The sequence below is a fragment of the Argentina silus genome (assembly GCF_951799395.1).
Source record: "Argentina silus genome assembly, chromosome: 17".
NCBI lineage: Eukaryota > Metazoa > Chordata > Actinopteri > Argentiniformes > Argentinidae > Argentina > Argentina silus.
In genome coordinates this window covers 2926809-2950484 of record NC_139671.1, presented here as the reverse complement: position 1 = coordinate 2950484, position 23676 = coordinate 2926809, and the positions used below count along the sequence as shown (strand labels likewise).

The following is a 23676-nucleotide window of genomic DNA, read 5'->3' as shown; positions in this document are numbered from 1 at the left end:
ACCCTGACAACCACATTTGTCTCAAACCTTGCTGTTGCTTGGACATTTGAGTGACCAAGTGGTGAAAGCCCCTCCTCCTCCACCCGGACCGTGGAAAAGAAGGGTCAAATTAGCCCTATGTTTTAATTAAGACAAAACATGCAATTCAGTATATTGTTTAGACCTTTAAAGTGGAAGGACCACAAGAGGTTCATGTGGGGTGATTAGAAAACAAGATTGAAAGAGAAAAATAAACCTGATCAGAGCAGTCCTTCTCAACCTGCTTTGAGAGCTCTATTCCTTGGATGTGGAAGGGGTCAAATAACACATCAAACACATAACATTGAGATGCGAAAGATACTTCTTCATTATAGCCATTAAAGTTTTCAGCATGAGCGCAGACAATTCTGCGCAATGTTTTGCATCCATTTAAACTTTCTAGATCACCAGCAAATTGACAATCCACTCTTATTGGGTAAGAAATCAGGACCGTTGGTCAAAATTGATGATTTCAGGCATCAAACCTCTTTTATTTACACATAATGCAATTCAATGAAACACAGTTAGTGCACATGCAAAATATCATATTTAAATATATATATATATATTTGCACCAAGTGCCATAAGGTTTAAAAATGGTGAAATATTTAAAAGAACAATTACGAAATCAAGTTAAAATATAAAACTGAAATATTACTTAAAGCTGCGATTCCCACACACACTAAAACATTTGAGCGAGCACATTGGTTTTGAAGTTGAAGCGTTGGGTGGGTTGAATGAAACATCCTGCACACCGCAGCTATTGGATACCGAACACCCTTTGTACCAATTGCAGGGTTTTAAATGGAGACAGCAATTATGAAATAGCACTGCATTATCACCTCCATGTCACACACTGAAGCAGCTGAAACCTGAGGGATTTAAGACTACATAAAAGAGCAGATTTTGATTACCGTAGGCTTGCATCAATGTCAACATGTATTCAAAGACACTGTTCCAGGTACTAGATCAAGCAGTTAAATGAAACATCCTGCACTAATCATGACATTCAGTGCACAAGTATTCAGTATCTGAAATACAATAAATGAGTAAGCTTTCCTCACTGATCTACACAGCTTACTGGAAAAGTGAAAGTAAAATTCCCCCCAAATTCTGAAACTGACTGGAAAAAAAACAAACTAAGACCTTTATGCGTAAGTATTGCTGTGGCACTCCCAGAATGCCAATAATTCTGAAATTGTATTATTATTGCACTCAGATTTCAATGAAAATTGTATGAGTGTATCTGTGATGACTAATGCAGGATGTAGCCGAAATAAACTATTTCATTTAACCAGCCCAATCAAACTTCTAAAACAATGTGCAGGATCAATGTTATGGTGGACATGGGAGTTGCTGATGCTGCTTTAAAACAACACTGACCACAATGAATATTCACTCAAATAAAGCCAAAAAATGTCTGGTAAGAAACACTGACACTTACAGTAAATGCTTATGTCAAAATAATTTCTCAGAGAATCAATAAAAAAAAACACAAATTCAGTGTAAGATACAAATAATTCACAATTGAACACATTTGCTTTGCAGTATGACTTCAACAGATTTTTTTTTTTTTTTTACATTAAGGTATCCTTTTTGGGATTTGTTAAGCCTTTATGATTAATTAATAGTTAACATATCAATTTAATGTTAGACTTGGAATCAGTTACGTTGCTGCACATTGCTATTATACACAGTTATAACCCATATATTAAAAGTGTGTGATTTTCACTCTGGTATTGAGGAAAGCCACAGTGGCTTGCTCTAATCATCTGTCCACACAGGATTAGAGCAAGCCCTGTCTGCTATCCCCTGTACTAAAGTTATGATTACACAATTTAAATATCTGGGTTTTAACAGTTTACAAGTAGAAAGGTGCAGCCACGACCCATTAGCAGTTGCATCCACTTTATCATCAAAAACTGTTGGACTGACTCTTAAAAAAGAGAGAGCAAAAGACAGTCATACTTTTGCTGGTAACAATTGCTTTTACCTTGCTGACATTAGGATCAACGTTTATGATCAATGTTATGTTTCTAAAACACGTGCTGCAAGAAAAGTAAACATTGGAACATAACGTCAGAGGCTACATATTTTTTAACACCAATGGAGATTGAACACTTTAGAAACCTCCAAAAAGGGTACCTTATTGTAAAGCTTTATCAAACCCATTTCTTGAAAACAACTTAGCAACTGTGATATTTTTCATGACATGACCAAGTTGCTTCTTATGGATACTGAAAATACTTATCTTTCAAAACTGTGCAAGAAGCATTTACATAGTCAAATAAAATGAACATAGAAATTATTTTTGTCATGATCTCAGCTATCAGAAAACAATCCATGCTCTCAGAAAGGTACCATTGGAAAAACAAATCCCACACGTAGTTGTGGTGGCAACGATATCTATACGGAATACATTTACAGAGAAAAAGTGGTATGAATAGAGTATAGATTAAGTCTGACTCATCCTATCGCTAGGAGAACTCCACCGAAATTGATATTTCCGATATTCAATTGAACATTGATATGTTAGTGCATCATGGACAAGTCAGCACGCACAACATGCGGGTGTTGAATCACATGTGCTGAATGCTGTATGTGCTACAGTGATGCCACGTGATCTTACTGGCTGTGCCTACACTTGCCCTGCAGCGATGGAGGTAGAACTGTCGCATGGTGTTATGGTAGTATCCAGCATACTGTAGGTAAAAATGACAGACCAAACATAAGCATTGGCTCATCTAAGAAATTTTTAACTAACTCACCAAAATGAGCGATGGCTTATAGGTTCAAGTTAACAGCCCATTCTGTCACCTCACCGCCGGTAAATAAGTACCCTCCCTGCACTTATTTGTAAACTGTGAGGATGGGTCTTGGCAAATGTAACGGCTTTCGAGTTATTTGAATTGAACCAGAGGTGAGGAGGTGAATTTTGGGAGATTTCAAGCTAATTAAAACAACGCAGTGGCAGATGCATTTCGCAAGACCAACCCCCACAGTTGACATATCTTCACTTAAAAGATACAGATCGTGGCTTTAACAGTTGCGTTGGCTTTTTCACTGGGTCAATTGAAGGGTTCGACACTTTGTGACATCATTGTGTACCAATATGCTGACATGTTAATTTGGAAAAAAAAACTGAGATCAAGATAAGAATCCTTGCCGTTCAAAAGGTAGGAAAGGTGAGAACAACAACATTCGGTGGAGTTCTCATTTCAGACATTGTCTCAGCAGCGGGACGCAGCGAATCTGCAAAAACATCACACTTGCATGTGGATTTAATGTAGACATTAAATAAAAGATTGTCTTATGGACAAAGGCAGAGGGGAAATCGTGTTAAGATTTGAGTTTGAGGTTATAGATTCAGGGAGAAACTGTAATGGTTAAAACAATGAAGTTACAATATTTCCCTGATATCACTCTTTTAGCCTTTGAAGTCTCATCCGATTCCCGTAAGATTTATCACGGTCAAAGAGTGAAGCATGGGGAGAGAGCAAAACTTCTTCTCAACGAAAAAAAATGAACCAAGAATAATGCTTCTGTGTAGCTACTGCCTAGAAAGTATAAAAGTATGAACTAACTAGCATGAGTTGAGTCGTCTTCGCTTTTCAAGGACTTCAGTTAAAAAAATGTCAAGCCATTCCAGCAAATCCATGCAATCCTGATATTTCACTGAGGAGGAATGATTCCAAAAAGAGGGAGAATCTTTCTGGAGAACTGTATGCTTATGGGAAAGGGGCTGTCTTGGCTATGCAGGGCAGCAGTCCTACAGTATGAAGGTCAGCTGACCAGGAGTTTAAAGGTGAACCACAGCATCAGTGTACACAACTTCAGCGGCGTGAGCTTGTTAATCCACATTCTAATATTGTGCCCTGTTAGAGAGGTCATTTCTTTCTTTCTTTCTTAACTTGAGATCAAACTCCCAGACACATTTTCAAAAACGTTAATGCTTAGACATGCTTTACTTTCAGAAGTAATTCTCAAGTCAGAGGTCAGAAAAAGACCCTTTGAGCATTAGCAGCGTCGCGTCCGGTCCGAGTCACTCTTTTACTTCTGCACCAGAGTGGCCAGAACTTGGAAGTGAAAGCCATTCTATCTGGCCCTGTACGGCTCAGAAGTGTACATTATATACACTCAAAGCGTATATTTCTGCTTCACAAACATGAGCGTCCTGCGTTGCTGTGCTGCTTTAGCTGCTGGTTTAGCAGGCTAAAAGAAGCAGCACTGTTTAGTTCAATTGGAATCATCCTTGGATGATTGTACAAAAAAAAGAGTTCACTTAATGTGACCAACCACAAAAGCTTTAACAGTCAACCTAGCTCATCAAGGAAGCGTGGGACTGTGAAAGTCGCTGGTTGTTTATATACCAAGGAAAGATAAATTGTGCTTGGGGACACTTACAAAAATGTGTCAAGATACACAAGCGATTAGGTTGGCGACTTGGTTAGTAGCCGATCACAAATGTAAAAGTAGTAAGCTTAATCTGGATGTGTGAGAATATTTCAATGTGCCTTCAACTGTCACCGTCTATTCAAGCATGTTTAAGTGCACTCATCTACAGTATGAACTACAGTCAAGTGGAAGAAAGCCACATATGGAGAAAACTCTTATTTAGGTGTTGACGTTCAGGATAAACAGTGCCCTGCGTAAGTAATAGTGAAGCTTTTTTTCTTTCTTTTTTTTTTTTTTCTTCATTTTCCTTCTACCAAATGTTTGGATTTGAAATCAAACAATTACAATGATGATAGGTGTTTCTCATCAGTCATGTGTTCATCAGTCTCATCAGTCTCATCATTTATATAGGCATAAGAGACCTGCCAATGTCTAATATTGATTCGAGGCTTTGTGCTTGCCTTTGGAGTCTGCTATAGGTGTCTGTCAACATGAGGACAAAAGCTGGCATTTTTAAATAGTGAAACCAATATGTAGACAAATACCATCACATAAAAGCTGAGAATCTCTACTTTAACCTCATAGTAATTGTTTGATTTTAAATTCCAAACTTTTGGAGTATAGTGCCAAAAGATGAACAATTGCTGCACTGTCCCATTACTTATGCAGGGCACTGTATATACAAAAAGATCATGAATATATCAAGCTAAACACAATGTGATAGCTAGCAGTATAGTCAAGTCAATGACAGCTTATTATGTTAAAAGCTAGTCAACCATTAATTACTTGTTTTTCCAATTATCTTAAGGGCAGCTACCTGACAAGCTAGCTGTTAAGCAAGCCAAGAGACAATGAAAATAGGTAATTTCCCAAAATTCAACAAGTTTAACTATTTGGTTATCACTGCATCATGATACCATCAACCTTTATACACTGGTGAATGGAGCTATGAACTGTCTGGGCGGAAAAGACCTCCAAATGTGCCGGTAATATGGTGTTGGAGCCTACATGGAAACATCATCATATTGTTGTTAACAGCCGAGATGGTGGATTGATCCCTGAAAGTCACCTTGTCTAGGGAAAAAACAGTTTAGACCTGAGATGTTAGCAAGTGCTATTCTTGTTGATTGTTCTCTAAGCTCATAGCTCTTTTATGTCCCGGACCATCGGACTTGAACGGCTGCGTGTTTTTGAATTGTCTGGAAAATGGTGATGTGAGAGGTCTGTCTAACCGGTACAGGGAATGTCTACTCTGTCTGACCACGTCCCTCAGCCTGATGAGTTGAAAGAACAACGTTCTTCCTTCCAGCAACGCAGACAGTGCTGCTATCAACAAAAACTCTTCTCCCTTCAAGTTGTAAACAAAAGGGACCCCAGATACACCTCTAAGGGCTCAGGGTGTCGGCTCAAGAAGCTGGGTCAGCATGCTGAGATTCCCCCAATATGTTTCAAGCAGGTGAAGCTGGTGGAGGTAGAAATCGGGGACACGCTCATTGTAATGCATGGAATTGAATGAAGAATGGAATCATGTTCTCATTCCATTCTATGCATCACAATGAGCCAGGCCCCCGATTTCTACATCCACCAGCCTCCCCTGGTTTCAAGCTAGGTTTTCAGTTTCCCCAAAACAAACTCATATTGACTCTATGGCAACCCATAGCGGTTCGTCCTCCTCGTCATCCCAGTTCTCTCAATCACAATTACTGATATGGTCGTTATTGTAGTAAAGTTCTCTGGGGTAGAGGTAGGTGATATTCCCGCTCTTGAGTTTAAGCCTCTATTGAATGTACAATTTTGTGTGTCCTCGTATAGTAGTGACTTCACTGGAAACCGTTCCTTAATCACCACTGAAAAGTGTTCATTTCAAAATCAGACAATGCTTTCATGTATTGCTTAAAGGTTGTTGTACATTGTAGGGAAAAGTAAGCAACACAGGCCTGAATCAGTTGAACCAGAACTGATCTAATTGAAAATCACTAGTAAGCCCTGGCTTGACTAAGCAACATCTGCAAAAATGAAACTTTGTGAGGAAAAAATAAAATAAGAAGAAAAGTGCCGCTGGCCACCAGCGTATTATGGCAAGTTTTATAGGAAAAGTAGTTAAGACCACATAAAGAAGAAAGGTGTATTAGACAAACAAAAAAACACTGTTATTATGGCTGCCCAGGGGCTCATCATATATGGATATGGGCAGAGGTGATGAAGGGTTTAAGGTAGACTTGGGTCATAAAATTGTTTTGTTTTCTTTCAAAAATACTTTAGGTGTGCATGGTGAAGCTTGCCAGGTGCAATGGAACCAATGGAATAGTCTAAAAGTGCAAACCCTGTTCGTCGTGTGCCGGACAAGCTTAATCGAGTGCATCTAAAGAATTTTTTAAAGAAATGACATACTATATGGACCCAGGTCTGGTCTGAGGGGCGGGGGAGGGGAGTGGTGGGTTCGTTACACGTTGGTCGAGATCTTGTACTTGGGAGACATGTTGTTGTGGAACCAGATGAAGCTGAAGATGACGCCCATGGTCTTGGGGATGTTCTCGTCATAGGCGAAGACCATGGCCTCGTGGAGGGGCACCTTGACCACCTCGATGAGCTCGCCCTCCTGGGGCTCGCCTCCGCCCTCGCCCACGCGGTTGTCCTCCGACACCTCGGCATAGAACATGGTCTGCTTGGCGCCCGTCACACCTACACCCGACCTGCCATGGAGAGGGCACAAATGGGGTCAAAGGTCAGTGAAGGGCTGTGGGTTTTCGTTGCTGTGGAACTGGGTGGTGTTTTACACAGCGTGAGCGTTCAGTCAGTAAGCTAAACTTTGACAATGACGAAGATATAAGTCATTGGAATAAAAATTGAAGTTGATCTCTTTCGAAACTCAAGCCTCTGCATACACATTCACACACAGGCACAAACATAAACGATCCACTGAGTTCTCCTACAAAGGACAGAATAAATCTAAACAAACGTGGTGCGGCGGTGTTGACAGCCAACGTGAAGGAAGCATTGATGGACTGAAGTTCCCAGTCCAAGTCCTGATCACCTGATGGTAATCCTGTCCACCCCGCACTAGTAGGCTAGATAGGCTGAGGAGTGGTGTGAACACAAACAATGTTGTATTCGTGCCACTCCAGTCGAGCCCATCTTATAAAACGGGTTACGGTCTAGGTGTCTATTTTGGAGACAGCGCTTGATCTAAAATCTCGCAAGCAAGGGCTTGGACTGCTGCATATACATACCAAAAATTAAGAATAGAACCAATCCATAGTATTCCTCTGAGCACATTTTGGAAAGCAGTTAACTAACTAGTTAACAAACACTCAAGTCCCCCCCCCCCCCCCCCTCTAACTCAACAAGTCCTGTCTGATTCTAACACCATTACAGATAAAATGGGGATAAGTGATGCTTTTAACCACCACTTCATCTCCCAGGCTACCAGGATAATGTAGGCCTATTAAATAGGTCGGTCGGATTGATTGCCTACCTGAGCAAAGTGTTTTCAAGGGCTTTCCTGTTGAGCAAAAATTCTGGAGTCCCTCATAAATTCTCAGTTGCGGTCCTTCTGGTCAATGAATTCGATTTTGAATCCACACCACTCAGGCCTCATAGTACCATTACTAACCCTAACCCTAACCCAGCACCCCTAGTGATAAGTTATATTGTAAACACTCTAGGAAAACACTCCAAGAAACAGCATTGTGCATCCCTCTTCATTGACCTACCAAGGCATTTGATACCGTTGATCATGCCCTTCTACTGCAGACTATCTGACATTAGATTAAACCAGTCAATATGTGTCAAATAAAATAAAAAAATCAAATCACCTGACTGAAAGAGGGGGGGAAAGCATAAGTGAACACCATTGTCGTGGAGATGTTGCTAAGTGACAGCAACGGATACAACATGCTATAAAAAGCAAGTCCTTCCGCTGAAGGTTCAAGGACAGGAAAATACAGGCAAATGGCTCATGTAAATATTGTGGAAAAAAGCTCGTCAGTGTCTTCGGTCTCAAAGCACATGAACACTTTTGGTCATTTGAATGGAGCCTTGCTTTCCGAAGGCACTGTATGTGTGTGTGTGTGTGTGTGTGTCTGCATCTGCAATGAGACCTGCGCAAACACTTCCAGATTTGGAGGCATTTGCGCAGTCACAAGGACTGAAAGAACTGCGCAGTCACAAGGACTGAAAGAACTGCGCAGACACAAGGACTGCTATTGTTAGGCTGTTGTAAATGAAGAAATGAGGACAGAACTTAAGTAAATATTTTTTGGGGGAATATTGACAATGTTAAAACATTGTTTCTTAAGAGAAAGAAAATGTATCTATTTGAGACCATATGTGCGTCAAGGTGTGAGAATGTGCATGTCTGTCTTTAAACTGTCCCGGTTCCATGTGCATATCTGTCTTTAAACTACTGGTTCCATATGACCCTCCTGAACCAGATGACTTGTGTGTGCATTGATGTGTACTGTATGTTTGTACTGTACCTGTGTGAGCTGACTTTCTTTAGAGTGGATACTTGTGTATCCACACTGAGTGTGAGTGTGTGTGTAAGCGCACCTGTGTGAGGTGATCTTCTTGTGAAGGTGTGTGTATGCAAGAGTGTATGTGTGAGTGTGTGTGTAAGTGCACCTGTATGAGTTGATCTTCTTGTGAAGGTGTGTGTGTGTGTGTGTGTGTGTGTGTGTGTGTACCTGTATGAGGTGATCCTCCTCAGCTTGGCCACCGGCACGTCGTAGCCACACTCCTCCAGCACCTCCTGCCGGGCGATCTCCTCCAGGGAGAGGTCAGGCTTGTCCACCAGGCCTGCACACAGCTCGTAGGTCACCCCGGCAGAGGCCGGGGGCTGGGGGGGCTCGCCCTCCACCGCCGCAGCAGCCTCCCCCTCCCCCTGGGGGGGCTCGCCCGCCTGGGGCTCAGGGGCAGCAGCAGCAGCCGCTGCAGCAGCCCCCTCCTCTGCCTGCTCAGCAGGCTCCGAGGGCTGGGGCTTGGTCCTCTCCCACTCACACATGTACACTGCTGCATATGAGGGAGGGAGGGAGGGGGGGAGGGAGGGGGAGAGACTCATCAAACACACACACCCATAAATTAATCACACAGCGATCTCACATTAGTCAACAAATGTTCATTTCTAACCCTAACCCTAAGTGTGTAAATTATTCATGTATGCACTTACACAAACATTTCAGCATTCACTTCAAGTTTTTGCAATTCGGATATTGTTCGAATACACACATTTTACGACTGCTCGAGACAGGCACATTGTCTATATGTAGGCCTAGCAAGCCATGGCACTTGTGACACAATTCACTATGTGGACTTTATGCCGAAAGACAGACAGAGGTCTTCCCACATAGTTTTGACTTATCCAATCCTGTAAGATTGTTGAACAACATAGGGGTAGGGCTTGGTGAAGGAGATAGGGAGCTAGGGAGCCAGCCTTATGCCAAGGGATGATTAATGTCTTCAAGGCCCCTCAGGGCACCCGCCATTTCTCCTGATCAGAAATGCCTCAGCAGTGCCAGGCAAACCCTCTGTCACGTGGCAGGGGTGCAGTGTTACACTCGACACGCCCGAGTGCAATCCAGCGGGATACAGGTGTTGGATTCATTTAAATGAAATCTGATCACAACGCAAGACAGATAGGATCTGTGGTGATGCTACGTGTAAAAGAGGATCTCTGGAATCAGATCCTATGTGTTTGGATTACAGGATGCTTGACAATATCAAATGTAAATGGGGTCTTAAGCCAACAGCTAAAAACACAAGCTACAAACTCCCAGGTAGCCACATGACGCGTTGTCATCTGGGTCATTCACGTCTCCTTGTAGTGCATGCATCAAACCATGCACAAGTTTCCAAGTGATTGCACTTTGTATGTCGTCATCCCGTCCATCAACTCACCTGGAATACTTACCGTAGGTAAAGGTGACTTGCACTAAAGTTTTCCTACACTAAAAATAACTGGTCAATGGAGAATCCACATTGAAAGCATTACCTGGGCGGAACTGCTTGACCAGGATGAAGCAATGTGAGGTGGTATTGAAGATCAGCACCGAGACACTAGAGAGAGAGAGAGAGAGAGAGAGAGAGAGAGAGAGAGAGAGAGAGAGAGAGAGAGACATTAGTTAATGCATTATCTTATACTGCTTGAGCAGGACGAAGCAATGTGAGGTGGCATTGAAGATCAGCACTGAGACACGAGAAAGAAAGAAAGAGAGAGAGACATTAGTTCATACATTATTTAATAGGAGCAGAGCATGTCACAATGGCGCATTGGTCTTCACCAATGAACCTGTAACACAACAGGTTCTCAACATGTTACAGTTAAGCATTCTGTTGTTTTCACATTACTTGCAGATGTCAGTTGTAACATGGGAGCTGTGACCAATACCTTTTAGGATGGGGTTTAAAAGAGAAAGGAGTGTGTGTGTGAGGGATTGAGAGTGTCAGCGTGTGTGTGTGTGAGGGATTGAGAGTGTCAGCGTGTGTGTGTACTTGGGCGATACGTGGGCCACAGCATCCCTCTCCTCCATGCTACTGCTAGAGCAGGATTAATGCAATGATCTCTTCTCACCTCTTGGGTTCTGAGAGTAAGGAGCTTATTCCTTACGTTGGAGCCAACAAATACCTGACTCTTAAAGGCCCTGCACAGTGAAAAACGGGATTTCCAGCATTGTGGTTAGAAGTTTAACTTCACCCGATCAAATTAGCTTCACCCAAGTGGGTTCTCATATCAACTGGTTGATGGCCGGCAGAAATACAGACACATATTAGTATTATCAGTATAGTTTGGCAGTGAGTGTGATTGTTTTGCAGCCGCTGGAGACTTGAGGGCTGGGGTATGTGTTGGGGAAGCGGATGTGTCCGTGGAGGCAGGAAGCCCTGCCCTGTCTTTCCCATGGTGAAAGAAACAAAAGTGGGAGATTTAGCCTGGTCACTGACAGAACACAAAAAAACAAAATGGTTCAATACATAAGTGGACACCACATTTGTAAGCACACACAAATGAATGCATTTTGGTACACACTAGAACACCGCAGAATAACACAATAGTTACCACAACTAGACACACAGAGAGAGCACATTCACACCGGAGCCTGGAGGGGTGAGTGTTTCATATCCAGACAACATGATTCATTTGTGCCTCAGCCACTGATTAAGAAGTCTGGTTCATCTCTGTCTTGGCCTAGTCATCTTTGGTAAGCCCTCTCTCCTTCCCTTCATCCATCCATCCATCCATCCATCCATCGCTTCCTCCTTGGGAGGAGAAAGTCTCTTCACAGGAGCTGACTGTTCCCCCCCCTTCCCCACCTGCAAAGAAGGATGGGAGGGAGACCTAATTCGACGTGACTGGAGAGGTGAAAGTTATATGGAGGAGAGCTTGCTTTGTCCAGTCATGTTGTCATGGTGACTTAAATCAAGGGTGACGTTTCGACGCCTTTTAAAACATATCTGAAACGGGCATCATGCTCCGTCAATTCGGTGAAAAGACGGTGAGCATACATACAGTACCCAGGATATCAGTATACCCTGGTTAGAAGCATATATACAATATACCCTGGTTAGAAGCATACATACAGTATACCCAGTATACCCTGGTTAGAAGCATACATACAGTATACCCAGTATACCCTGGTTAGAAGCATACATACAGTATGCCCAGTATACCCTGGTTAGAAGCATACATACAGTATACCCTGGTTAGAAGCATACATACAGTATACCCTGGTTAGAAGCATACATACAGTATACCCTGGTTAGAAGCAGGACCAACCAGCTTGCGGCAAGCCTGGGCTTGTACCGTTAATGGTTAAACCGCAGAACCGTTAAACAGCCGCTCTGGACATTTCATGGCCTGTTAGGCTTGCGGTCTTCTCTGCAGGGCTTCTGGCTAGCCAGCGGGGAACAATACAGCCTACATAGAATAATAATAATAATAATGCATTTATTTTGTATAACGCTTTTCTCAGTATGCAGACACTATATTTCATGGAGAGAATAAGAATAGATATAAATAAAAAAGTAAAACAAAAGCACAGTCAGTAAAAGCAACAATAAAAATAGATTAAAGATTAAAAGCTGGGTTTTGAGGGATCGTTTGAAGGAGAGCGTGTTGGATTATTTGATGTGATTTGGGAGAGTGTTCCAAAGAGTGGGGGCTGCAGTGGAGAAAGCCCGGTCCCCCCAGGTCTGGTGTAGTCCTGGTGATGGGGAAAAGGAGGTTGGCATCAGCTGACCGGAGACTGCGGGTAGGGGTGTGCTGGAGGAGGTCAGAGAGGTCGGAGGGTGCCATGTTGTTGAGGGCTTTGTAGGTGGTGAGAAGAATCTGAAACTGAATCCTAAATCGGACTGGGAGCCAGTGGAGGTTTTGGAGGACTGGAGTGAAGTATGTACATCGGGGAAGAGGAGACGGTCTTGGTTTTTTGGAGAATAGTGCTTACGACCAAGTGAGTAACATGCACAGTACATTTGTATTCACCATAAATGGCTCTTGATGAAATCGTCTGTTAAAAATTACCAGTTTTGAGAATTGACTGATATTAAATCATTGAATTTAAGAATCTAAACCAGACCCAAGTTGGCTTGAACTGAGATGGAATGGTGGTCTAAAAGGGCTCTCTTTACGCCCATCCCACACCTAATCAAAGTACTGTACCTTTCCCCCCGTGCCCCCCTCCCGTCCAAACCCCCCCCTCCCCATTGAAAACAATCCTCTGAAACAATCTTTCTCTCTCCACTCTGCGTCCCGGGGACCCGTGATGAGTAAGTGTGCTGCGGCACAGAAGACTGCAGCAGGACTACAGTAGAGGCACTAACGACCTCAACAGATGCTGCTTCTAATGGCTTCTAACCTCCCAGCATCGACACACCACCCTCCCAGTTACCACCCTCCCAGTTACCTCCCTCCCAGTTAAACACACTGAAACACTTGCCTACACAAACAAACTCCTTTACAAACACTTACTGCAATAAGCACGTGCTGTCACACCAACAGTCCAATAGACATGCCAGATAAGATCACACTTGTTCACATAAGTCATGTATAAACTCCTTAAACATACAAGATAAGGCAAGACTTATTCACATAGTCATGTAGAAACTCCATGAACATGTTCACACAACACAACCCATATACAAAGAGGACACACAGACCAACTAACAAGCATACAAACACATCCCACGTTCATTAAAAAAAACACTGAAATACACAGGCCATATGTATGCACAAATACACAGCACAATCACAGAAAGTCTAGTGAAAATGGATGCATTGCTGTCAAAGATAAAGACAAAGATGACACTATTTAATTCAAATGTAGTCATTAAAACACAACAAACACTCTCTCCCATTACTTCTCTAAACTCCCCATCTCCCCATCCTCTCTCCTCTAAAATCCTAGCAACTGTGGTAACTGTCCAACGTTGTATCTCTGTAAATTACAACTGTGTCCTGAATAATTGCCAATCTGGTTGATAAATGACGTTGTTAACACTCTTGATATAAGGAAGCACTGTGCAGCCCTCTTCATTGATCTTTCTAAAGCATTTGACACTATGGATCACTCGCTATTATTAGAAAGACTTCCATTGGCTAAGATCAAACTGCTTGTAATTGGTTCCAGAACTACTTAACTGATAGAACTCAATGTATTGTGGCTGATGGTTTGCAATCCCAGTTCTTAGACATCACTAAAGGAGTACCTCAAGGTTTCATTTTAGGATGGGTGCTCAAATAGAAAGGAACACAGCCTATAAATATCTAGGAATCTCTATTGATGACACATTCTCTTTTGAAACCCATGTACATACCCAAAAGGGTTCTAGGAATAGGTCCTGCTTCACTATGGAGGATAGGAAAAACATTGTTCAGGCAACGCTCTTACCAGTTCTTGACTATGGAGGCATAATTTATATGCATGCGGGCACCACATTAAAATAATTTGACTATACACCTTATATCAATCTGTAGGATGGCCAATCCTGTCTTGTAGAAGGGCCCAACATTGGCTACTTTTTATACATGAAGCTCCTTTACAAAAACATAATTAATGAATTGTTTTATGTACATTTCTGTCATGATGTTTCATGCTTGTAAAGCAGAGGTTCTCTGAAAGAGAGACCTTGGTCTCAGCAGGAAATCCTGTGCCTAAAAAAACAGTTATTATTATTATTATTATATTAATAATAATATTCATATTTATAATATTACTCAGCTGTTTACCAAAACAAAAACAAAAAAAAGTGTTGTCAAAATCCTAAATTGCCCCTTAAAAACTCAAAACAAAAATAATGTTTTTTCGACTTGTTTACCCCATGGGAGGCGGGATCATGCACTGTCAATCATCAGCCAATTTAGCCCAATAAAGACTTAAATGAGAGCAATGAGCTCCTTTCAGATATGCAAGTGACAGGCAGCACATGATAATCATGGCAGTGACTACACCTCATACCTACGCTTTCCACTTCCTCAAGAACTGCATACAGTGGTGGACTGCAAACATCTGAAGTTGAGGGATTCAAGGCCTGCTCTTCTCCAAGCTCACGGAGGACAGCATCAACAGTCTTATTTGTGTAGGATGTCAAAGTACGAGTCTGTGAAGCCTCTGGGAGGGGGGGCGCTTCTTGACCTCTTAACGTTGGGGTATCCTCTCAGCTGGCAGTGGGGGCAATGAGATGGCGGAACTAGAAAGGAGCCCTGGTCATTCTTATCACCAGTGCGTGTGTGTGTGTGTGTGTGTGTGTGTGTGTGTGTGTATAAAAAGATTGGATTATGCGACTTTCAGATATGCAAGTGATGACATGTTAACAGTAGGTGTGCTGCTTAAGACCAACTTGAACAAACACGGCTTTGAGTTTCAATTTGTCTGTGACCAACTTTTATTTTATTTATTTTTTTAAAACAACTGGCAAACATGCTATAAGTGATAGTTTTTACCTGTCATGGGTTCGCATGAAGTCCCACGATTTCTTTGTCCCATTCTGTGGATGAAACAGAAAACAACATAAATGACCTGCAGAGTATGACTCATACTGCGCCTGAGGGAGAAGAGTGTTTGATGCTCTTTCATCATTTGTTCGAACCCCTCTGACATGGTTAAGTGCTTAAGATTGATTGTGGATGATCTAGCTCCCCCAAACTGTCTGTCATCTTTTGATAGCAAGGTAAAGGCTGTCAAACATAATGTACCCGTTTCAACTTGGCTTTGTCGTTTTATACCAAATAACCTATGACTTATAACCAATTAATCTTGCATGGCAGCATGGGAGGGAAAAGCGTGTGGGTTGTTGAACAAAAATAATTTCTCAAGCATTAATATTATTGGATAATTTTGTCAAAGAAAATGATATGGCTGTGTGCAAGTATTTACACACAGTGAAAGGCCATGGTGCTCCTGACAATGTGCACAGGGAACAGTCTTCCTAGTGCTCAACGTTTTGACGGTAGATTAAATTGCATAGCAACTGACGATTCATTGAGTCAACCCCAAAGCACTCCCTAGAAATCATTCACCAGGAATGGATCAGGCAAGTGCAGATTCTTACCTTCATCATATTGTAAATGAAATAAATACAAATAACAGCAAATTCTCAACAATCACCAATATATCTGCTGATATATTGTACATATTTACAGAATTCCGTTCATAAGAAAACAGTCGCAAAAACATGGTCTTAATGCTGATCAGGCAAAAATCCATCTCAATAATGACCTGAAATGGTCTCCATTGATAAATAGCGCAGTTGTACACAGTTACTTGTACTATGCCAATATCACATGCTCAGTGCATTGCATATTGATAGTGATTTGCTGTTCAAGCTAACTTGAGACAGTTTGATCATCCACTGAATTATATGTGTGTTACTCTAGTTATATTTCATTTACAGAGACATTGAAAAATCCAGTGTGAAAAGCATTCTTAAAACATACTGTTAGAATTCCCCCTGCTGTTTCCGGTTGCCAAACTTTGTGATTTCCAGTAATGGTTTATTACTCCCCAAGACGAACTTTATCAAAGTGGTAAATTCTGCTCTCTTCATGAAAGTAAACAAACCTGCGTCGTGCAGCCCCATGCTGATACAATTGGAACTACACACCCAAGTCAAACATGGTCAAACATGGCCGATGTTTAAACAGCAGCATTTTCATTAAGTGTAATTTTCCCAGTCATTTCAAATCATCTATGTATTGGCCTACCCCTGGTTTCTTTTACAAATCTTGAAAAATGTGAACATTTTTAGACTTAGCATGAATAGCATAATGAAATATTGGTGTTTTGACCTTAGAGATTACAGAGATCAAAATCTCGCCTCGGGCTTTTCTGAAAATAACACCCCTTGAACAAATCAATCAATCAATCAAGTTTGCATGGCCTAACCTCTTCATTCCTCCTCCCTCTCTCCATGTTGCGGTTATGTAAATCTCTACTGCGCACACACTCCCGGGCTGAGGTAAACCTCTGACATGGGCATGTTTAGTTACTTTGGAGACAGACATTCAGTGGAGCACGTGGCAGGCAGCACTAGAGAAGGCCTGTTGACAGGAAGCACTGTTATATTGTGGAAAGAAAAAAGAGTACTGTACACAAAGATGGGACACACTGTATCTGCCCCCCACCCCCCACACACCTATCAGCTTGCAGTGAACTGTACTACATTTCTGTCTGGGGGGGGGGGGCTAATTATTGTGATCATCGAATGTTTGCTAATGCCTTCCCCTGACAACTTACCCTTCCCTTAGGCAGTATTGGGCATTCACTTTGAGTGCTTAACTGCCACGGAAGTTGTAATTGACGTAACTCTCTTTTGAAGTAATCAAAGTATCTTGTCACTTTCACGTAACTCACTTAACGTATCTTCAGTTTTTGACACATCTTACACTACCACACGTGGTCGACACCGGTACAGCTAGATAATACATACATGGTCTGCAGAAACGATCACCCAGGATGTAGTCATTTGGAGACTATGTTGCGGTGAGCAACAGACGGTAAAGACCAGGAAGAGTTGTGTGAACTCATATGTGTAGAATGATCCCATCATCACGTTCTGTGTGTTAATCAAGAGAAATCTTTCCACCCAGGGGCATGTGTCATTACATACCTGAAAACATAGTAAAGCTGGAATAGTGTTGTGATACTAGTTGAACAGCGCAACAAAACAGAGGACGGCAGCGAATTTGACCATATTTGGGCAGGAGTTACTACTGCAGCAGCAGTCTCAGGTGTGACTGGACAGGCCTCCACAGGAAGGAGTGGGTTGGAGAGAGGATTCCTAGTGACTAACGGTAGAACCACGTCCTGTGGGGATATGCTGGATGTTCCACCGATGTTCCCTGACCTTTTTGGAGGACAATAGATAAGTACTTAAGTGTAATATTTACTGTACAACCCTACAACACTGTCGCCCCTACAAGTGAGGCACAATGCAAGTGGTATTTTCCACTGGCATACTGTATGGTGCTCATATACTCCATGGCAATAGCAGTGAGACGCCCAATACGCCCACACTAGCTTTCAATTACCCACAGTATGGTTGTGACGACGACGACCCGGGCTGAACACAAAATGTAGGCCTACCTTTAACACTGACCCAATTGCTTGCTGTCTGAACAAAATCGACTGTAAAGGCTCCATTCACTGCATCAAGTGATCTCTGACCTTAACTCATGACTCAAACCTCACCCACAGAACACCTGCCCAGCTCCCTGCTTCGGTGCAAACAAACCCAGATGTCAGAGGTTTACTAGAACAATGCTAGGTCACTGCCAAAGACGCCTCATGTGGAAGTACGTTGGCACAAGCTATTGTTCTTAGTTATTGTTGTTATTAGTCACTGTTATTACCACCGTCAATTCAGATGAGCGAGATTTCTGTCATGGCTACAATCCTTCGTGGCAAAACCAGCATCGAGGAGCTTCAGATTCTTAGTCCTGGTGACAGATGCTAAACTATTGGAAATGCTTCTCTTCTTAAGCAAGTCGTCGATTATACTACATGTTGTTTAGTTGTATTCTTTAGTCAAACTCTCCCAATTCAAGTCTGGTGCAACTGACCATTTCCGGAAGGTTTATCAAGCCGGCTTGGTCATTAGGTAATGATTACAGGAGAGAATTAGAGGGACAAGCCAATGACTCACTGAAGCAAACAATGAAGCTTCGCAATTTTAGAAATGTACCCAAACGTTATGGTCAGACAACTCCAGCGTGACCTGACAAGTCTCGGTCGTCGACATCAGAGGCTTGATCCGTTAATAAGAAGTGAGGTTCGCATAACGGCCGGAGTGCATCATTAACCACAGGTTCTAGCCTGACTTGAGAGTGTGAAAGTGAGAATGCATACAAGCTCCAGGAACCAAGGCATGGCCAGAGAGGCCAGCTGGGTCATGTTTGCTTTAGGGACCCATCAAGCCCTGATAATGGCTTGTGTCTTTTGGCTCCAAAGTGTGGCGGGATTTGCTGTTCATGCTCGCAAAAAGCATAGCCAAGCGTCACCCTTAACTCATTCAGTGCCGAGGGTGAATAAAGTCGCCCAAATTGTCAACATTCCAGAGTACCAGGGGTGACTTTATTCACCAGAAATGCATAAATTATTATGCTTAATTTTGTAGCCAACCAAAGTATTAGGTTTAAGTAAATACCACGTAAATACAACACTTGGCACTCTAAGTGGTGTGACCAATTCACAAAAGGACTACTGTCTTGAACAAGAGATCCTGATAAACACTGCACCTTCTGGCAGTTGATTGTTGTAATTACACCAGCGTAAGTTCTCTGAAAAAAAGTGGAAATCACAATGAAAACTTACATTCAGAGTCTGGATCTCCATCACACATACAGTGTTGTCTTCTTTTAACTCTATACTCCAACAGTTTGGTTTTGACATCAAACATGACATCAAAGTAGAGATTCTCAGCTTTAATTCAATGGGGGTTTTTTTCTTTCAGATTTGTTTCACCATTTAGAAAGTACAACATTTTTTAAATGTACTCCCCCTATTTCAGGCCTCCAAAGTATTGGAAAGTATTGGAAAAACAAGTATTTGATCAACAATCCTTTCATGCAATAACTTCCTGAAGTCTGCGACCCATTGACCCCCCCACTGCCTATATTTGTGTGTGTGTGTGTGTATATATATATATACACACACACACACATACACTAAAAGAAGATGAGAAAATCTGCTCATCAAAACCTCTAGAGCACACACAAACCATAAAGGCCACAAAAGATCTCCAATATCACTTATCCAAAGCTTATTCAACAAGTGTTGAACTCTTGAGAAGGGGAATTGGAGGTTATAAATTAAGGTTTTCAAATGGGACGCTTCCAGGGCTGCAAGTTCAAGCAGAGCAGACGCGCCAAGCGCATGAAAAACTATGACAGGTGATGAAAGTGAAAGCGGGGGATAAGCGGAGCCTTGGTACACACTCCCTGACACGCTTACAAGGAAACGCTGGCATCAGCGTGGGCGGAGGCATGTTTTAAAAGGTGTGCAACCCACTCGTCAGACGTGAGGTCTACCGGTCCTATATAATTACCGACAAAATCCTGCCGTGTCAACGAACAGCGGCAGCTTTCACTCCTCCCTGGGCCAAGTCAACCGCACCCATCTCACTTTCCTTAAGCGATAGTAGCAAACAGAATGGGAGGAGAGTGCCAATCATAAAACACCTTGTCATCATTGAACATTTGATGCACTTTGCTTATGAAACGCAATGTTTGGGGGGGTTTCGCAAACATTGCTGTTAAAGGCGCGTGCTCACTCAAACATTTTATTCTTGGGATCATACTGTATGATATCCTAAGGGCTAGGGTTCTCACTGAAATAGGTGGGAGTCAATTCAAGAAGTGGGAAGTTGCCAAAGTGGAATGAACAAGAATTAAGTGGGTACTTTCCTAAGTAGGACCACGGTGCATCATAATGTTGCTTGAGACCTTCATCAACCTGACGATGCAACCTAGTTTCCCAATAAGACAGACATTGAACAGGCTGGGTAACCACGGCACTGGCCTCCTCATGGAGACTATCTTTGAAAGATTCAACTCTGATCTGAAATTAGGGAATTAGCCAAAACGCATTCTCAGGATTGGACGAAAATTACAGTTTTTAGTTCTGTTAAGCCATCTTTACACAGGGGATCCACCATAAAAAGCCATCACAGCGTCTCTATAATTATAAAAACATAATTTACACACATTCTAGTTCAGCAATTTAAGACGGCATAAGATATTTCCACAAAGGAAACTAAGCATGGTGAACAACGTGTCTCCTGCACACACAGGAAGCTATAGGAAGCTGATGTTGCCAGTGGTTGAGATCACACTTGTTCTTCAAAGATAAAACAAACAAAACGTTTTAAACTTTGACAACTTGTAGAAGAGTACTACAGGCATAGGAGAGATGTCTACAGTAAAATATTTATTTCCCCTGATATTCCCCCGTTTCTGGGACGAAGCGGATCCATGTGCGCCGCGCAGCTGATCCAACGTGAACACCGCGGACAATAGTTACCATGACATTTAAGCCTGCGCTGTGGCGTCTTCCATTTCCACTGACAACATGCTGATACAGAGGCTGCTCTGGTACTAGGGCCTGAGGTGGTTCAAATATGCCTTTTTTAGGACAGCTTGTCATCTTTCCACAGATTTATGATGGTACAGTGCCGTCTCTGTGCCGCCATACCTTCTCAGTGCAAAGAAAGAAAGTAAGTGAGTGAGGGTTTGGGTTAGTAGGTCAGTATGACAAACTTATCCAGAAAGCAGTTTTAAGATGACAAAAACAATTAATCTAAACAATTAGATTTGAAATTCATACCACTGTCACTTCCCGTTATCAGCTTTGTGATGGTTGTATCACAGTAAAACAGTTTGTTGTAAAGGAAAGTGAACACCACTTCCATGTTAGTTCGTAAGTTAATAAGGCAAACCTTTTTGTAAAAGGTCTGAAAATGCTTGTAGATGCTTGACTTCACCTCCCTACTATAGAAGTATAACACTGGACAGTTCTTAAACGCCCTTTGAAGAACACTCTGGGTAGGGGACTAGAGCCACTTAGCATGGAAGGGGAGTTCCTCAGCGACCCTGAGGAGAGCCCGTCAGAGCACAGTCAAGACAAATAAAGAGAGTCTCCTGGCTGACTGTGAGTACACACTTCAAAGTGGGTTTAGAGTGGCCACGTGCCTTTCCTTTCCCTCCTGTCCTTCAGTGCCTCTGTTTTGTTTTGGGGGCAGCAGCTGGTGAGCAGAGCAGAGTGTGTCACTGTGGGAAGGGTCCTCAGCTTCATGGGCTTCCCATAGGAGTTTGGATGGTGGAAGCTGGGAGGAGGGGGATCAAATCATGAGCCACAGGGACACAATGAGCTCTTTGAGAGCCTGGAGGCAGATCAAAAGACAAGCAAGACCTGTGTCAGATCCAAGTGAAACAGGCCGGGCCTACTGGTTCCCTCACACACCACATCCGGGTGACAATAGAAACGTGACACCTTGACTATCTTTTAATAAAAAAAATATGTTTGGCTAGGTTTGAGACATTCAAGCAGAAAAAGAGTGTGACTATATTTAAACACATCCCCAAGTTGGCCCCCTAAACAGATTCTAAACATGCAGTCACGATACACATGGAAACGGATTATCACGATTATAGTAGACAGCAAAATAGCTTTTGAGGTTGATTCTCAACACACCTGCGAGTCTGCAAGCTGGGCATCTCTTTTTACGACATGGAGGAGCTGATGTCATGTGCCCCCCCCACCCCCCTCTGAGGACTACCCTGTGACCTGTGTGGCCCCTCCCCCTCCCCCTCCCTATGGAACTCCTCCCACTCTGGTACCTTGTCACTGTTCACAGATGGTGGGAGTCCCTCATTACGGGGGCCACTTGCTGGGGCAGCGTGAACAGCCCTCAGGGACCCTGAGAACCACCAGTGACACGGATTACGATACAGATTACAGGGAGAAGCTGGAGGACGTTTGAAATGAATGTGGTCCCCCTGGCTCTAGGTGCAATAAAGATAAGACCCTCTTGTGAATGGGTATTGAAAGGGGGGGTTCTTTTAGGTGCTTAAAGTCTAATTACCATCAACCCCCTGGTTTAGAACGCTGCGACCCCAGCAGCTGCCCGCAAATTCAATTGCCGTCACGCTGCCTTGTACCATGTCGGCCTTTCAAGCCCAAGGCTGTTCCATTTCTCAGGGTTTAAGGCCCTCTCCTCCATACCGGCCTCCCCGCGAGAAACAGTGGGTGTGTCACGTGTCGAAGCGCTCGTGACGCCGCCGACACGCATTCAGAGTGAGCGTGAGCGCGTCACACCGGCCAGGGGACAAGCGGCTCTGACGCCCTTTGTGACCCTCAAGGGCCCAGTAATAGGACGGTAACCTCAGAACAGGCCACTGCACTCGGACCCAAAAACACAGCAGAGCTGGCAATGACCTCAGTGCCATGTTCATGGTCTGGCCTGTCCATTCATACCAGTGTGATAAGACAATCCTCAAAACAGTCCATTGAAATGACTGGCGGGACAGTTGAACATAGTATCTATAGGAAATAGGACACACTGTACAATAACGTGACGATTGAACATTGGGAAAATAACAACAAAACAATGTATGACCTATGGCAATGATGATGGATGGATGACAAGGACTACTGTGTTGGAATTGAAACTACATTTCCCACAATTCATTTCATGAACTTCAGTTAAGATAGTAGTAACACTCCAACAAGGAACATAGGAAGTCAGCTGCTAGAGCAAGACGCAAAACACAGCAGGGCTGTTATTCAATATGATAAAACAGACAATAGTCTGTGCAGAACAAGTGCAGCGTCTTGTTGTTTTTGCAAGGTAAAACACATCTAGTGATGAAAACGTCTCTTTGTTTACAATTGACTACGTGCTGCAGGTCACTCTGGCATGTCTCCACCATGCTTCACCAAACTAATTATAGCATCATACCTTGTGATTTTCTCAAGTAATATTATCACAATTATGATATCGAACCCTAAAAGACAGAATTCAGATCACCATAGTAAATAACTGTAATCAAGCTTGTACCTGAATCCAAACAATCCAGAGAATACTGTTGAATGTAAACACAGAGTGACCACCACAAAGTAAGGACAAGTGGGCCTTTCTCAGAGGGCCAGTGGGGACAATCACCTGCTCTGTGGTGGTGAACTGGGGAGGCAGCAAAACAAGCAAACACTCATTTGGGAGAGAGCCTCTTGTCATCTACTCTCCATCTTGGTGTGTGAGAGACAGAGAGACAGAGAGAGA

The 23676-nt window shown here is 42.8% G+C and overlaps 1 protein-coding gene across 1 annotated transcript in view; it reads right to left on the bottom strand.

Annotated features, from left to right (window-relative positions):
• Positions 1-6032: 6032 nt before the first annotated feature.
• nudt14 (nudix (nucleoside diphosphate linked moiety X)-type motif 14) overlaps positions 6033-23676 on the bottom strand; it is a 28556-nt gene continuing 10912 nt past the window's right edge. Inside the window, exons 2-5 of the mRNA XM_083689507.1 lie at positions 15344-15387; positions 10403-10467; positions 9099-9423; positions 6033-7106 (exon numbers count right to left, since the gene is read on the bottom strand). Coding sequence (XP_083545633.1) covers positions 6857-7106; positions 9099-9423; positions 10403-10467; positions 15344-15387 — 684 coding nt within the window. The 3' untranslated portion in view covers positions 6033-6856. The remainder of the gene's footprint in view (positions 7107-9098; positions 9424-10402; positions 10468-15343; positions 15388-23676) is intronic.